Source organism: Delphinapterus leucas, unplaced genomic scaffold, assembly GCF_059928025.1.
Source record: "Delphinapterus leucas isolate spDelLeu-1000000601 "Yukka" unplaced genomic scaffold, BTC_Dleu_Yukka2 spDelLeu_asBTCV2_sq60, whole genome shotgun sequence".
Lineage (NCBI taxonomy): Eukaryota > Metazoa > Chordata > Mammalia > Artiodactyla > Monodontidae > Delphinapterus > Delphinapterus leucas.
This window is the reverse complement of record NW_028322269.1, coordinates 596,511-613,532: the sequence shown is the minus strand read 5'-3', so window position 1 is coordinate 613,532 and position 17,022 is coordinate 596,511. Positions and strand designations below refer to the sequence as shown.

At 34.4% G+C, this 17,022-nt stretch overlaps 1 protein-coding gene across 1 annotated transcript in view; it reads left to right on the top strand.

Moving 5' to 3' along the window:
* Nucleotides 1-14,390, top strand: part of LOC111168126 (UDP-glucuronosyltransferase 2C1-like) — a 34,442-nt gene extending 20,052 nt beyond the window's left edge. The window contains exons 4-6 of the mRNA XM_030760121.2: nucleotides 5,978-6,065; nucleotides 7,408-7,627; nucleotides 13,977-14,390. Coding sequence (XP_030615981.2) covers nucleotides 5,978-6,065; nucleotides 7,408-7,627; nucleotides 13,977-14,256 — 588 coding nt within the window. The 3' untranslated portion in view covers nucleotides 14,257-14,390. The remainder of the gene's footprint in view (nucleotides 1-5,977; nucleotides 6,066-7,407; nucleotides 7,628-13,976) is intronic.
* The last annotated feature ends 2,632 nt before the right edge of the window (nucleotides 14,391-17,022 follow it).

The following is a 17,022-nucleotide window of genomic DNA, read 5'->3' as shown; positions in this document are numbered from 1 at the left end:
ACACAGGTCAGAATGACCATCATCAAAAAATCTACAAACAATAAATGTTGGATAGGGTGTGGAGAAAAGGGAACCCTCTCGCACTGTTGGTGGGAATGTAAATTGATACAGCCACTATGGATAACAGTATGGAAGTTCCTTAAAAAACTAAAAATAGAATTACCATATGACACAGCAATCCCACTACTGGGCATATACCCAAAGGAAACCATAATTCAAAAAGATACATGCACCCCAGTGTTCATTGCAGCACTATTTACAATAGCCAGGTCATGGAAGCAACCTAAATGCCCATCGACAGATTAATGGATAAAGAAGATGTTGTATACATATACAATGGAATATTACTCAGCCATAAAAAGTAAAGAAATTGAGTTATTTGTAGTGAGGTGGATGGACCTAGAGACTGTCATACAGAGTGAAGTGAGTCAGAAAGAGAAAAACTAATGTTGTATATTAAAGCATAAATGTGGAACCTAGAAAAATGGTACAGATGAACCAGTTTGCAGGGCAGCAATAGAGACACAGACGTAGAGAACAAATGTATGGACACCAAGCGGAGAAAGTGGTGGAGGGGAGTGCTGTGATGAATTGAGATTGACATATATACACTAATATGTATAAAATGGATAACTAATGAGAACCTGCTGTATAAAAAAATTAATTAAATTAAATACAAAAATTAAAAAAAAAAAAAAGAGTCATGTACCACAATGTTCTTTGCAGCTCTGTTTACAATAGCCAGGACATGGAAGCTACCTAAGTGTCCATCGACAGATGAATGGATAAAGAAGATGTGGCACATATATACATAAAAAGAAACAAAATTGAGTTATTTGTAGTGAGGTGGATGGACCTAGAGTCTGTCATATAGAGTGAAGTAAGACAGAAAGAGAAAAACAAATACCATATGCTAACATATATATGGAATCTAAAAAAAGAAAAAATGGTTTTGAAGAACCTAAGGGCAGGACAGGAATAAAGACACAGATGTAGAGAATGGACTTGAGGACATGGGGAGGAGGAAAGGTAAGCTGGGACGAAGTGAGAGAGTGGCATGGACATATTTACACTACCAAATGTAAAATAGCTAGTGGGAAGCAGCCACATAGCACAGGGAGATCAGCTCAGTGCTTTGTGACCACCTAGAAGGGTGGGATAGGGAGGATGGGAGGGAGATGCAAGAGGGAGGAGATATGGGTATCTATGTATATGTATAGCTAATTCACTTTGTTATAAAGCAGAAACTAACACACCATTGTAAAGCAATTATACTCCAATAAAGATTAAAAGAAAAAAAAAATCTTTAGCATTACTGTGAACTGGAAAATTAGTCACCCATAGCTTGTAGACCCCAAGTTGAAATTTTGATACAAAGAGAATTGGTGAGGGAGTTATATTAAAACATTAAACCTGTTAATATGTGAACTCTTCAAAAAAAAAAAAGTAATGAAGCCATAATAGCTGAAAACTTCTCTAACTTGGGAAAGGAAATGGTCATCCAAGCAGAGACAATCCCAAATAGAATGAACCCAAAGAAGACCACACCAAGACATGTTGTAATGAAACAGCAAAAATAAAACATAAAGAGAGAATTTTAAAAGCCCAAGGAAAAAGGAACAAGTTAAGTACAAGGAAACTCCCATAAGGCTAAAAGCTGACTAGTCAGCAGAAACACTGCAGGCCTGAAGGGAGTGGCAGGATATATTTTAAATAATGAAAGGGGAAAACTTACAACCAAGAACACTCTACCCAGTAAGGCTCTCATTCAGATTTGATGGAGAGTTCAAAAGTTTTACAAGCAACCAAAAGCTAAGAGAGTTCAGCACCACCAAACTAGGTTTACAAGAAAAGTTAAGGGGACTTCTCTAAGTGAGAAAGAAAAGCCCACAACTAGAAACATAAAAATTGCAAAAGGAAAAATCTCATTGGTAAAGGCAAATATACTGCAAAGTCAGTAAATCAGCCATGTATTAAGCTAGAAGGAAGGCTAAAAGACAAAATTATACAATCATGTATACTCACAATAACTAGTTAAGGGATACACAAAACAAAAAGATTTAAAATATGATGTCAAAAACAGTAAGTGTGGTGAGGGAAGTAAAAAGGCAAGGTTGTTTAAAATGCATTTAATCTTAAGAGATCAGCAACTTAATCAAGTATTTTACATATATTTGTATTTATTTTGCTAAGTACAGTGTGAGGAACATGGACAATAACTATGTAATATCTTCACATGTTTCAACTAGACTTATCATGATAATCATTTTGACACATATAGAAATACCAAATCACTATGTTGTGTAACAGATACTATCATAGTGTTGTAGGTCAGTTTTACTTCAAAAACAAAAAAGAAACAAACAAACTCACAGAAAAACAGATCAGATTTGTGGTTATCAGAGTCAGGGGATTGGGGAAGGGACAATTGGAAGAAGGTGGTTAAAAGGTTCAAACTTCCAGTTATAAGATAAATAAGTACTAGAGATGCAATATACATCATAAATTTAGGTAACACTGCTGTACTTTATATGTGAAAATTGCTAAGAGAGTAAATCCTAAGAGTTTTCATGTCAAGAAACTTTTTTTTAAATTTCTTTAATGTTATACCTGCTGTGAGAATCATTTCATAATGTATGTGAGTAGAATCATAATGCTGTACACATTATACTTACACAGTGCTGTATGTCAATCATATCTCATAAAACTGGAAGATAAAAGAGGATATTATGAAAAGTTGCACAACAAAAATTAGACAATCTAGAAGAAGTGGATAAATGCTTTGAAAAACTCTATTTACTTACACTGACTAAAAAAGAAACAGATTACTTCAACAGACCTATATCAAATTAAGAGACTGAATTAGTAATCAAAGACCTGCCAAAAAGGAAAAATCAGGGTCAGATAACATCAATGGTAAATTCTACCAAATGTTTAAGGAATTGAATAATTAAGGTAATCCTTTTCAAATATTCAAAAAATGTGGAAAGAAGGAAACAATAAATTACTCTATGAGGCCAGATGTTCCCTGTTACAAAAGCCAGATAAAGACATCACACAAGAATAAAATTATGGACCATGATCATTTCTAAATATAGATATTAAAATACTCAAGAAAATATTTGAAGATCAGATCCGCTAGAATGTTGAAAAGAGTATTCACCGTAGTAAAATAGTATTTATGCTATTTATGCAAAGTAAATAAATATTACATTCATTGATTTACCAAAAGTAAATCAATGTAATACATTACATGATTATAATGAAGGGGAAATAAAAACACTATCAAATGATCATTTCAACTTACACAGAAAAGGAAGTCGAGAAAATCCAACATTCTCTGCTGATAAAAACTCTCAAGAAACTAGGAATAGAAGGAAAAGCCCTCAAAATTATACAGGGTATTTCTGAAAAACCCACAGCTAATATCATACTCAATGGTGGAAACTAAGATCAGGAACAATACAAGGATGTATTGTTTCACTGCTGTTATATAACCTTATACTAGAAGTTTTAGCATGGGGATTATAGAGGAAAAAGAAATGAAAGGCATCCAAATTGGAAAGAGAGAGGTAAAACAATGTGTATTTGCAGATGACATGATCTTATGCATAGAAAATCTCAAGAATTCAGAAAAAGCTACTAGAACTAATTACCAAACTTAACAAAAGTGCAGAATACAAGATTAACATACAAAAATCAGTTTTGTTTATATAAATGTCAGTGAACACACTGAACATGAAATTTTTAAAATTCCATTTACAAGAACAACAAAACAAATACTTAAGAATGAACCTAATTAAGGAAGTAAAATATTTGCTGCTGAAAACCAAAAAACATTATTGCTGCAAGAAATTAAAGAATACCTAAATACTTGGAAAGTCATCCCATGTTCATAGATAGGAACGCTTAACATGGTTAAGAAGTCAATACTATACAAAGCAATCTACAGATTAATGCAATGCCTATCAAAACTCTAACAGCCTTTTTTATAGAAATGAGTAATCCAATCCTCAACCTCATATGGAACTATAAGAACTACAATCAGACAAAAAAATCTTGAAAAACAACAAAGTTAAAGGAGTCACATTTATAAACATTGAAATTAGAAATATGCTATAATACCTACAGTAAATTAACACTGTTGTACTGGAAGAAGGACAGGCATATAACCCAATGGAACAGAAGAAAATGCAGAAATTAATCCTCATATATATGGTCAATTGATTTTCAACAAGAGTGCAAGACCATTCAATTGGGGGAAAGGACAGTCTCTTCTCAACAAATAATGCTGAAAAAATCTTGATATCCACATGCAAAAGACTGAAGTTGGATCCTTACCCTACACCATATGCAAAAGTTAACTGAAAATGGATCAGAGACAAACTTTAGCAGTAAAACTGTAACACTTTCCCAAGAAAATTCTCAGGGAAAACTTTATCACATTGGATTATGTCATGATTTCATAGATATAACACCAAAGCATAAGCAAAAAAAGTTAAAAAATAAATAAATAAATTGGACTACATCAAATGCAGAACTTTTGTGCATCAAAAGATACTATCAAGAAAGTAAAATACAATGTACAGATTGGGAGAAAATCTTTGCAAATCATATCGCTGACAAGGAATTAACATGCACAATACATAAAGAACTCCTACAGCTCAACAACAGCAACAAAAACCCAATTGAAAAAGGGGAAAGTACTTGAATAGACATTTCTCCAAAGAAGGTATACAAGTGGTCAAAAAGTATATGAAAAGATGCTCAACATCGTTAATCATTAGGGAAATGCAAATCAAAGAACAAAGAGATACCACTTCACATAGGACAGCTATTATTAAAAAAAAAAAATACAAGTGTTAATGGAGAAATGAGACCTCCTGCACTGCTAGTAGGAGAGCAAAATCATGCATCTTCTCTGGAAAACATTTTTGTGGTTCGTCAGAAAATTAAACACGGAGCTATCATATAACCCAATAATTCTAATCCTGGCTATATAGCCAAAAGAATTGAAATCGGGGCTCAAACAAATACTTGCACACCAATGTTCACAGCAACATTATTCACAATAGTAAATGAGTGGATAAAGAAAATGTGATATACACACAAAACAGAATATTATTCAGCCTTAAAAAGAAAGGAAATTCTGGCATGGTACAACATGCATGACCTTGAAGACAATGCTAAGTGAAATAATGTTAAGTGGGAAAAGGGCAAATACTGTATGATTCCACTTATATCACATGTCTAGAGTAGTCAAATTCAAAGAGACATGAAGTAGAATGTACTTTACCAGGGGCTAGGGAGTGGAGGAAATAGGGAGTTAGTTATTGCTTAATGGTACAGAGTCTATGTTAGGGAAGGTGAAAATATCTGGGGTATAGATAGTGCTTATGGTTACAAACATTATAGATGTATTTAATGCCACCAAATTCTATACTTACAATACTTTAAAATGATAAATATCATTATGTATATTTTACTATAATTAAAAAAGGCAATGCTTGATTCTATATTAATGTGTGTGTGTGTATATATATATATATATATATATACACACACACACATACATATATATATATATAACGAAGGTCAAAGCACTAACAGTTTCTTAGTGAGGTAAATAACATCTCTCCCCTTTGCCTCTGAAAACTGTTTCAAAAATCCTCTTTACCAGAATGGCTTAGTAACACCACTATGTAATTATTTCAGGTACAGGTTATCTTTTTTCTTCATCTCCTAAGTAAGAATTAACCTGATGATGATAGCCTATCGATTAGGATTATTACAAGCATTTGTAAACATGGTTATAGCGTCAATGGTTTAAAAACATTCATTACTTAATCACTTCAGGCCTCAGTTTGCTTGTGTATTACCTGGAGGCACCGAACCAGATTAATTCTAAGTCAGTTGCTTCCTTCTGATAGGATGTGATTCTAAAAATTTTCTAGAGTAAAGGCATTTATCTTAACAGGTCCTATGGAGATACACAGGAAAGAAACCAGAAACTTTAGGAGCCAATACCCGACTATATGAGTGGATTCCACAGAATGATCTTCTTGGTAAGACCAAAGAGAAGCAAAATTAAATGGAAGTGAATGAGAGATAATCTGAATGATTACTCAATAACAAATAAATCCAACAAATTTCTATTCAAAATAAGGAATAAACAACAACAACAAAAAACCCTTGATGTCTTCTTCACATTTCTTGTGGAGCTTGCTAAAGAAAAAATTATAAATGGCACTTGATAAAGACTGTAAGGCACACATTATTCAAAACCATCATGATACATATAGCTACTACTGCAATAGACTTCTACAGTAAGTCAGAGAGATTGGGCTCAACTCTGAGTGCAAAAAGGAAAAGTGGGAAATTTGTAGGCAAAGTTCAGAGTAGGGGGTGTCACTGGATGGAAGATTACTAAGGAAACCTCAGGGCCAAGTGGGTACCCTGGCAAAACTGCCTGAATCAGATTCTTGCTGAAGGCAAACATCACTTGGAGGATGGTGAAGTATGAAGCAACAACTACATAGGGTGATCAGATATCAGGTTGGAAGAGTCTCGCTAAACTGACTTAGTAGGATGCTTGCTAAAATTGGGCAATGCAGAGATAAACAAATAAACCCCCAAATCAGGGCCTAGTTGAGAAAAGAGTTCAGAGGAGTTTGACTAGACTTTGGTCAAGGATAGAATCTTTGTTAAGTTCTAACATAAATATGGAATTTATAATTCTCACATTTATGATACAATCTCCCTCCTCAGAATCAGAGTCAAGGAAAGTACCTTTAGATCAGGCTCTCATTAACTTTTGTATACAATATTTCAGCATCATCCTGACTCTGTATCCATCTTCTCCCACCTCTCTTCTCTTTTTCTCACTATAACTATTTGAAAAAAATCTGATAAACCATTTCACCAACTATAATGTTATAAATGGTTCCATATTACTCAAAATAAAGGGCAAATTCCATTTTCCTAAACAGAAACCTCATGACCTTGCCCTCATCTATCTTTCTAGCCATTCTCACATTGAAACCCTGCACATATTACCCCCCTTCCCCAACCACAGAAGCGTTTTTTTCTTAAATCCCTCAGTCCTGTTTACTAAAGAATTCTCACCCCAAAAACTTGTCCAAAGGCAAGTATTTTTCATCATTTAACTCTGTGCAAACCTTTCAGAGGCTTATGGGATCACTTAATTGCTGGAATCACTAGTTGCTGCTTAGCATGGAATAATCAATTGCTGCTTTCTTTAGAGTTTATAGGCATTTACATATGGCCTCATGGCACAGAATTATATAGAAGATGCTCCATAATTGAATTATTTATACAGGTGTCATGATTTTCTGTTTCTGAAACTCTTACAACATAGAATAATGATATATATTTTTTTCTTTTTAGGTCATCCCCAAACCAGAGCTTTTATTACTCACTGTGGAACCAATGGGATCTATGAAGCTATTTACCATGGGGTCCCTATGGTGGGAATTCCTCTGTTTGGTGATCAGCATGATAATATTGCTCGTATAAAAGCCAAAGGGGCAGCTGTTGAAGTAGACTTGCAAAGAATGACAAGTTCCGATCTGCTTAACACTTTGAAAGCAGTTATTAACAGCCCTTCGTGAGTATAGAATATATTCTTTTCTGAGAAGCATCAGTATTTTAAAAGGAGTAAATTGTTTTATTCTACTAAATTGATTACTTTTACATAATCACCAGGGGCTGGCTAACATTAAATATGATTGACTTATACCTTTCAAATTTTATGAATGCATTTAGATTCACCTGGGCAATAGATTACTGGGCAACAACGTACAATCTCAAAGAAATACTAAATTTATTTAAATAAACTAAGCTATTACTAAATATTATTATTTTTATTAATAGTGTTTGTTGTTTATTTCTTTAAAATTGCAGATATTACCATTATAAAGAATTCAGGCAATATGACAAAAACATAAGGAGATAAAAATGAAAACCCACTTAACTCTCCTCATGTAGCTATAACCAATTACCAGTAGAAATATTACCTCAGCTATTTCCTTGTGCTAATTTATAAATAGAAAAGAAAAATAATCTTATAAAAATGGGATCATGTTACTTTTTAATTAAAAATATTTCAAGAGAAAGTCAATGAAGTAAAATTGAGAGCTCCAAGTGGAGACATAGAAGACCCCAGCCTCCCTGTCCCCTGACAAAGATCAACAATTAGACACTATCCATGAACAAAAATATCTCTGGGAGAGCTCTAAAGTTCACTTAAGAAATTTTAGCAACAATGTGGAACAAAAAAACTCTAAGAATAATCACACAATAACAGTGAAGACAGCTTATTTATGCCTGCATCATCCCATCCCCAGGCCAGCATTGCTCAGCACCAACAGAGAAATTCCCAGCTAGAAAGAGTTCCTCACCAGGAAGGGAAGAGTGAACTGAGTGACCAGCTTCTAAAGCCTTTTGGGGCACAGAAGTAGAAAAACCAATCCTAAATTTGTATGAAGCCACAAAATATCTCAAATAGCCAAAGAAGTCCTGAGAAAGAAGAATGAAGCTGAAGGCATCCCACTTCCTACTTCAAACTATACTGCAAAGCTATAGTAAATTTAAAAGTATGGTATTGGCATAAAAATAGACACATAGACCAAAGGACAGGATTGAGAGCACTGAAACAAACCTTCATATACAAAGTTGAATAATATTTGAAAAAAGAGCCAAGAATAATCAATAGGAAAATGGTTGTCTCTTCATTAAATGGTACTGGGGTAAATTGATAATCATATGCAGAAGAATGAAATTTGGAACTCCATGTTCCATCACTTAGAATCATTGACTAGAAATGGATTAAATACTAAAACATAACCTGAAACCATGAAACTCCCAGAAGAAAACAAAGGGGAAAAATTCCTTGACAAGGGTTTTGCCAACAATATTTTAGGTATGACACAAACAACACAATGAACAAATGCAAAAATCAACAAGTGGGACTACATCAAACTTAAAAGCTTCTGCACAGCAAAATAAATGATCCACAAAATGAAAAGCAACTGGCAAAATGGAAGAAAATACTTGCAAAGTACATATCTGATAAGAGGTTAATATACAAAACATATAAAGAACTCTTATAAAGCAGAGTTACTGAATAGATACTTGTCCAAAGAAGACACACAAATGGCTAACACGTACATGAAAAGCAGTTTGATGTCACTAAGCATCAGGAAATGCAAATCCAAACCTTAATAAAGTATCATCTCACACCTGGTAGAATGGCCACCATCAAAAGACAAGGTATATTGTCTTTTCATCTTGTTTATTGTTTCCTTTGCTGTGCAAAAGCTTTTAAGTTTCATTAGGTCCCATTTGTTTATTTTTGTTTTTATTTTCATTACTCTAGGAGGTGGGTCAAAAAAGATCTTGCTGCAGTTTATGTCAAGGAGTTCCTACGTTTTCCTCTAAGAATTTTATAGTGTCTGGTCTTACATTTGAGTGTCTGGTCTTTAATCCACTTGAAGTTTATTTTTGTGTATGGTGTTAGGTAGTGTTCTAATTTCATTCTTTTACATGTAGCTGTCCAGTTTTCCCAGCACCATTTATTGAAGAGACTGTCTTTTCTCCATTGTATGTTCTTGCCTCCTTTGTCATAAATTAGGTGACCATATGTGCATGGGTCTATCTCTGGGCTTTCTATCCTGTACCATTGACCTATATTTCTGTTTTTGTGCCAGTACCATACTGTCTTGATTACTGTAGCTTTGTAGTATAGTTGGAAGTCTGGGAACCTGATTCCTCCAGCTCCGTTTTTCTTTCTGAAAATTGCTTTGGCTATTCGGGGTCTTTTGTGTTTCCATACAAATTGTAAAAATTTTTGTTCTAATTCTGTGAAGAATGCCATTAGTTTGATAAGGATTGCATTGAATCTGTAGATTGCTTTGGGTAGTATAGTCATTTTCACAATACTGATTCATCCAATCCAAGAACATGGTATATTTCTCCATCTGTTTATGTCGTCTTTGATTTCTTTCATCAGAGTTTTATAGTTTTCTGAGTAAAAGTCTTTCACCTCCTTAGGTAGGTTTATTCCTAGGTATTTTATTCTTTTTGTTGCAATGGTAAATGGGATTGTTTCCTTAATTTCTCTTTCTGATTTTTCGTTGTTAGAATATAGGAATGCCAGAGGTTTCTGTGCATTAATTTTGTATCCTGCAACCTTACCAAATTCATTGATTAGTTCTAGTAGTTTTCTGGTGGCATCTATAGGATTTTCTATATATAGTATCATGTCATATGCAAACAGTGACAGTTTTACTTCTTCTTTTCCAATTTGTATTCCTCTTATGTCTTTTTCTTCTCTGATTTCTGTGGCTAGGACCTCCAAAACTATGCTGAATAAGAGTGGTGAGAGTGGACATCCTTGTCTTGTTCCTGATCTTAGAGGAAACGCTTTCAGTTTTTCACCATTGAGTGTGATGTTTGCTGTGGGTTTGTCATATATGGCCTTTATTACGTTGAGTAGGTTCCCTCTATGCCCATTTTCTGGAGAGTTTTTCTCATAAATGGGTATTGAACAAAAGCTTTTACTGCATCTATGGAGATGATCATATGGTTTTTATTCCTTAATTTGTTAATATGGTGTATCACATTGATTGATGTGCATATACTGAAGAATCCTTGCATCCCTGGGATAAATCCCACTTGATCATGGTGTATGATCATAAGGACAACCTTCAGAATGTGAGAAAATATTTGCAAATGAAGCAATGGACAAAGGATTAATCTCCAAAATGTACAAACAGCTCATGGAGCTCAATATCAAAAAAAAAAAAAAACAAAAAAGAATCCAATTAAAAAATGGGCAGAAGACCTAAATAGACATTTCACCAAAGAAGACATACAGATTGCCAACAAACACATGAAAAGATGCTCGACATCACTAATTATTAGAGATAAAATCAAAACTACAATGAAGTATCACCTCACACTGGTCATAATGGCCATTATCAGAAAATCTAGAAACAATGAACGCTGGAAAGGGTGTGGTGAAAAGGGAACCCTCTTGCACTGTTGATGGGAATGTAAATTGATACAACCACTATGGAGAATAGTATGGAGATGCCTTTAAAAACTAAAAATAGAACTACTATATGACCCAGCAATGCCACTCCTGGGCATATACCCTGAGAAAACCATAATTCAAAAAGAGATATGTACCACAATATTCATTGCAGCACTATTTACAATAGCCAGGACATGGAAGCAACCTAAATGCCCATTGACAGATGAATGGATAAAGAAGATGTGGCACATATATACAATGGAATATTACTCAGCCATAAAAAAAATTGAGTTATATGTAGTGAGGTGGTTGGACCTAGAATCTGTCACACAGAGTGAAATAAGTCAGAAAGAGAAAAACAAATACCATATGCTAACGCATATATATGGAATTTAAAAAAATGGTACTGATGAACCTAGTGGCAGGGCAGGAATAAAGATGTAGACATAGAGAATGAACTTGAGGACACGGTGGGGAAGGGGGAAGCTGGGGTGAAGTTAGAGTAGCAGCGACATATATACACTATGAAATGTAAAATAATTAGCTAGTAGGAAGCAGCAGCATAGCACAGGGTGATCAGCTTGGTGCTTTGCGATGACCTAGAGGGGTGGGATAGGGAGGGTGGGAGGGAGGCTCAAGACGGAGGGGATATGGGGATATATGTATGCATTTGGCTGATTCACTTTGTTGTACAAAAGAAAGTAACATAGATTGTGAAGCAATTATACTCCAGTAAAGATCTATTTAAAAAAAAATAAAGACAAGTTATAACAAGTGTTGGTGAGGATATGAAGAATGGGGAACTCTAGTGCACTCTTGGTGGGAATGCAAATGGTGCAGTGACTATAAAAAAGAAGTATGGAGGCTCCTCAAAAGATTAAAAATAGAACTACTACACTCTCCAGTAATCCTACTTCTGGGTATGTATCTAAAGGGAATAAAAACAGAATATGGAAGAGATATCTTCACTCCCATGTTCATTGCAGCCTTGTTCACAATAGCCAAATATGAAAACAACCTAAGTTTCTGTCAGTGGATGAAAGGATAAAGAATATGTGGTATATGTATATAAAGGAATATTATTCAGCAAAGAGAAAATAGGAAATCTTTCCATTTGTGATAATATGGCATCATGCTAAATGAAATAAGTCAGAGAAGGAAAAATACTGTATGATAGCACTTATATTTGTATATAAAAAGTGAAACGCACAGAAACAGATACTAGAGTGGTGGTTACCAGGAGCTAGGAGTTGGAGGAATGAAGAGATGTTATACAAAATTACAAACTTTCAGTAAATTGAAACTTACTTCAGTGAATAAATTGTGGGGAACTTTGTACAACATGAAGATTAGCTGTAATCATAGATAAATAAATTCCTAATGATGAATGATTATATTTATTATGTTATTCTTTCTCATAAAAATCAAATAAATATACTCTGTGAGGAAAAAACATTAAAATTAAGAGTATTGCCAGGCTTTGGATAAATATTTCTTTAATATCAGATAAATTCTTACTAAAAATTTCATATAAATCTATGAACAAATTTTGACAGTAGAGATTAGAATAATTATTTTGTAAATATTTCCAATTTTGGTCAGTATAGAATGACTTTTACTTGAAGTCAATTCTCAACTTCCAGTCCATGTCTCTTAAACATCACATGTTAATTTCTGTTAGCTGCATTATCATTACAACATTATCAAAGCTTACAACATACGCATCTTGTCCATGACCACATTTCCGACATTGTTTAGCATTAGTTTGGTGTTTATATGGACTTGATGTAATTCATGTTTTATTACAGTATTTCTATTCCTGAACGATTTTATTATTTTTTTATCTGACAAATATTTTGTTTCTGTGTCTTGGAGCTTTTGTTGTTGTTGTTTCCTTGTTTTCCTGAGATATATCCAGAGGTATTTACTCCTTAAATTCTTGTGTATTAAGAAAGGCCTGTAGTATATTTTTTTTTTAACCAAAGAGCAACAGGACTTTGTATAATTTTTTCTTTTTTTAGCCACAATTATCTTCCTCAGAACTTTCTACATGCTGTTCCACTATTTTCTATAATTTAATGTTCTGTATTCTCCATCAATGGTGACTGCACTTCAGTGTGGGAGAATAACCTCCCTTCTTCATGTCCTTCACAAACCCAAGGAAATCCTTTTTCTAAGTCAGCCGTTCAAAAACTTAAACCAAAACCAGGGACTGGTCTTCTGTTCCTTGACTAAAATTAGAAGGGTTAGTGTTCTAGTTATTGCCATTTTTCCCTCTCACCACTGCACTTGCATCCCTCTGTTGCTTGAAGCAAAGTTTCCAGCATCTACTCAATCTCAGGCCCTACTTCTTGCCCATAGGGTCATATTAAGCTTTTTGTTTTCAATTGAAATATCATGGCCATGAAGATCACAGACTGAAATCTTTCTTGCTACTGTTGAAGACTAGCTTCTTGTTAACACTAACACTCCAGACAGAACCTGGGGAAGGTTGAGGGGGAAGGGGAAGGGGTTCCTTTCTCATAGACCTACCCCTCAATGCTGCTTCCTGTCACTATCATGTTCCCAATACCATACTCAGCAAATGAGATCAAATTCTATATTCTCAACCTACATATTCTACATTCCTATTTCTGAACTTTTAAAATTCTACTTCCAATTAGAAATTATTTTTTCCCCTACCTCCAATCATTACTAAGACTATGAAACATCCAATGAATTCCAGCTGATAGACCACCTTATCTAGAAATATCTCGAGGAAACAAACTTTCAAGTGCATTCTGTGACCTTAGTGATATATTTATGAAATAATGTATTAATAATTATGTAATATACCTTTGATAATATATAAAAATTTTAGGTATTTCATGTCCTTAACAAATTTTTCAAGTGAGTATCTACATATTTATTCAATCCTTAGCTATAAAGAGAATGCTATGAAGTTATCAAGAATTCACCATGATCAGCCTATGAAGCCCCTGGACCGAGCAGTCTTCTGGATTGAGTTTATCATGCGCCACAAAGGAGCCAAACACCTTCGGCCAGCCATCCACAACCTCACCTGGTACCAGTACAATTCTTTGGATGTGATTGGGTTCCTGCTAGCATGCATGGCAACTTTTATATTCCTGGTCACTAAATGTTGCCTGTTTTGTTACTGGAAGTTTGGTAAAACTGCAAAGAAGAAAAAGAAAGAGTAGTGGGGCTTTTTTTGTTTTTTTAACAGTTGGGCTGGAAACCTTGATAAGCTCCATCTGAATTAATCCAGCCACTGATTTAAACAGATTCCTCTCCTACTCTCCTGGGTTCTTATCCATTCCTTAGCTTATCAAGTCAAAGATCAAAGACTCACCCCCAAAATGTGCCACATGATTTAGAATTAAGGTTTAAAATAATCTATTCTTTAAAAAGAGATGATAAACAAATAAACACATGGAAGTTGCTACCATTAAAGACTTAGTGTTTTACTTCATTCATTGCTTTCAGCTCAACAAATTGAGATGCTGCTTGAGGGCTTAGGAACGTAATGATTAACAATTTTCAGTACTGATCATATTGAATATTTCCTAAATATCTAACATCATTTTGGGTCCAGCATGTAAGAATTATTACATATTATCTAAAGGAACTTTACAAGAAGTAGTGTAGAGCATACTCTCTCTACTCAGAGTTTCCCTTCCAATCAGGAAGGTCAGGAGACTGTTAGGGTTTCTACTCTGCTATTAAGCACGTTTTACACCATCACTTTCCTTTCATATGACACACTGGACTTTGTCTCTCTTAGAATACAAAACACTATTTTTTGTCTTTGATTTGAAGATTGTCTTTCATTTGGATATTAATAATGATAGTACTTCATTTGTATTGTAACACTTTGTGGCTTCAGAAAACTAGCTAATTATCATATGTTAGCATGGTTAATAGTATGATGGAGCAAAAGTAAATGATTGGAATTTAATACCCACTTTTTAAAAGTAACTTAATTTTTTAAAAAATTCTTTCCTACATTAATTTTACTTACAATAAACACATTTGGAAATAAGCAAACTTCTTAGACTACACTGCAGATTCTTTGAGGGAAAAATGCATTTCTCTGAAATACTATCTGCTGTGAGGATGAATTCTACATATAATCAGAAACTCGGTGAGTTTTCTCATTTCTTCCTTTTCTTTTACTCCATAACTTCCCCTGGTCTTCTCACAAACTGTATTGTGATCACTGTACCAAGCATAAGTACTTAGGCTTCTTATTAACTAGTGTCAGCCTGAAATCTGCAGTAAACATGAAGACAACATGTTGAATTTTAATAGAAAGGTCTCAAAAAAAAGTATTCCCTCTCTTTCTTCTCTAACCATACAGGGTCAATTTTGGGGAGTTCTGACAGTGATTTTATTTTGAAATTCTGCCAAATTCTCCATTTAAAAAAAAGTCTCTTTCTTTCATTTCCAAAAAGTCTATCTTCAGTATGCTTGCCAATAATTTGCCCATGAGGTCAAAAAATTATTCAATATAATACATATCAACCAAGTTCAGTAATAATTTACTATGGACTTTGCCTGAAGACTATATAAAATAAACTTTCTTCTCTTCCCTCATAATATAGGCCAATGAGATATGAATTATCTGGATATCCTTCAGAAAATTGTACTAACCAGCTATGTTGACAACACTGCAAATCAGAAAGATGAGCAAAAAGTGGTTAGTATGTTGGGCAACTGTGTAAGACACATGAGCTTTAGAAAGGGGGAGAAAAACCCTATGAATATTCAAGTGTGATCTTCCACATCAGTAAAATTAATTGAGATCCAGTGATCAGGGATATTTAAGGTTATCATTTCCAAAAGAGGATAGATTTTGCATTTTGCCTTTTTTCTGCAAAGAAAAATAATAGATATTGTATGCCTTTTCAGGAATTAGGGGAAGCATATTTTTCCATTCTGTGGCTCATAGGCCAGATAACTCAAAAGACTATCAGTTCTGAATGGACCCAGAGCAGGAAAGAATTCTGCAGTAGGTCCAGCCTGTAATAGTCTGTAATATTAGGTAGACCTTATAGTATTAAATACATCAGCTGTGAGAGAAGACACTGTACGGAATCTCTGCCAAGCTTAACAGAAGAATCACAACACAGCAATATAAAGTCATCTGGACTGAAGAATTATGTGTTTTTGGAAAAACAACTCCTGACATGTTATGGGACCCTGTTAAATATGGAACACTCAACCATGGGACATCATGGTATTTCTCACCTGAGACCAACCATCATAGAATTGGCATTAAGCAATTAAGTAGGCAAAATTACCCAGCCGGGTCACATCAGACCGCTTTTATCATCATCCACCCCAGTTCTGACTCCTAGAACAAATTAACAAAGTGACTATGGTGACAGAGAGTAAAGCTATGCATGGGCCCCAGTGTATGGGATCCTATTTACTGAGGCTCATGTAACTACTCCCTGAGTGTCAAAAGGATCATATCTGTTTGGAAGAGAATTAAACATTGAGTTCCTGATAGGGCATCATTGCTAGAGTAGACCAACTTGACACTGAGGCCAATTTCCTAAATTGGATCCCTTTCACACTGGCTATTTACCCTGACAGAAATAGTTAGATAATACTGGAAATGATTTTATCTTATTATCTACATGGACTCTGCAAAAAGGTCACATTTCATTGACCCAGAATTTTAGCAATTTTATTGGTTCCTAAGACTGAGAGGTATAAAAGTGGTATAAAAATCAAGATATTTTAAGGCCACGGGTGAAAATTGACTTCAGCATCAACACAAACTGAGTACCTTAGTTTTTCAGTAGAAAACAGTGTAGAGCATTTTGAATTTCCAATTTATGGCAGTTCCTTTCCCAGATGTCAATTCTCCTCAAGTTCTCATTTCTTTTTCTTCACTCATTGATACCCCCAGTTTCTGCTATTGATTCTGTTTTTGGCAATGTAATCTCAAAAGTGGC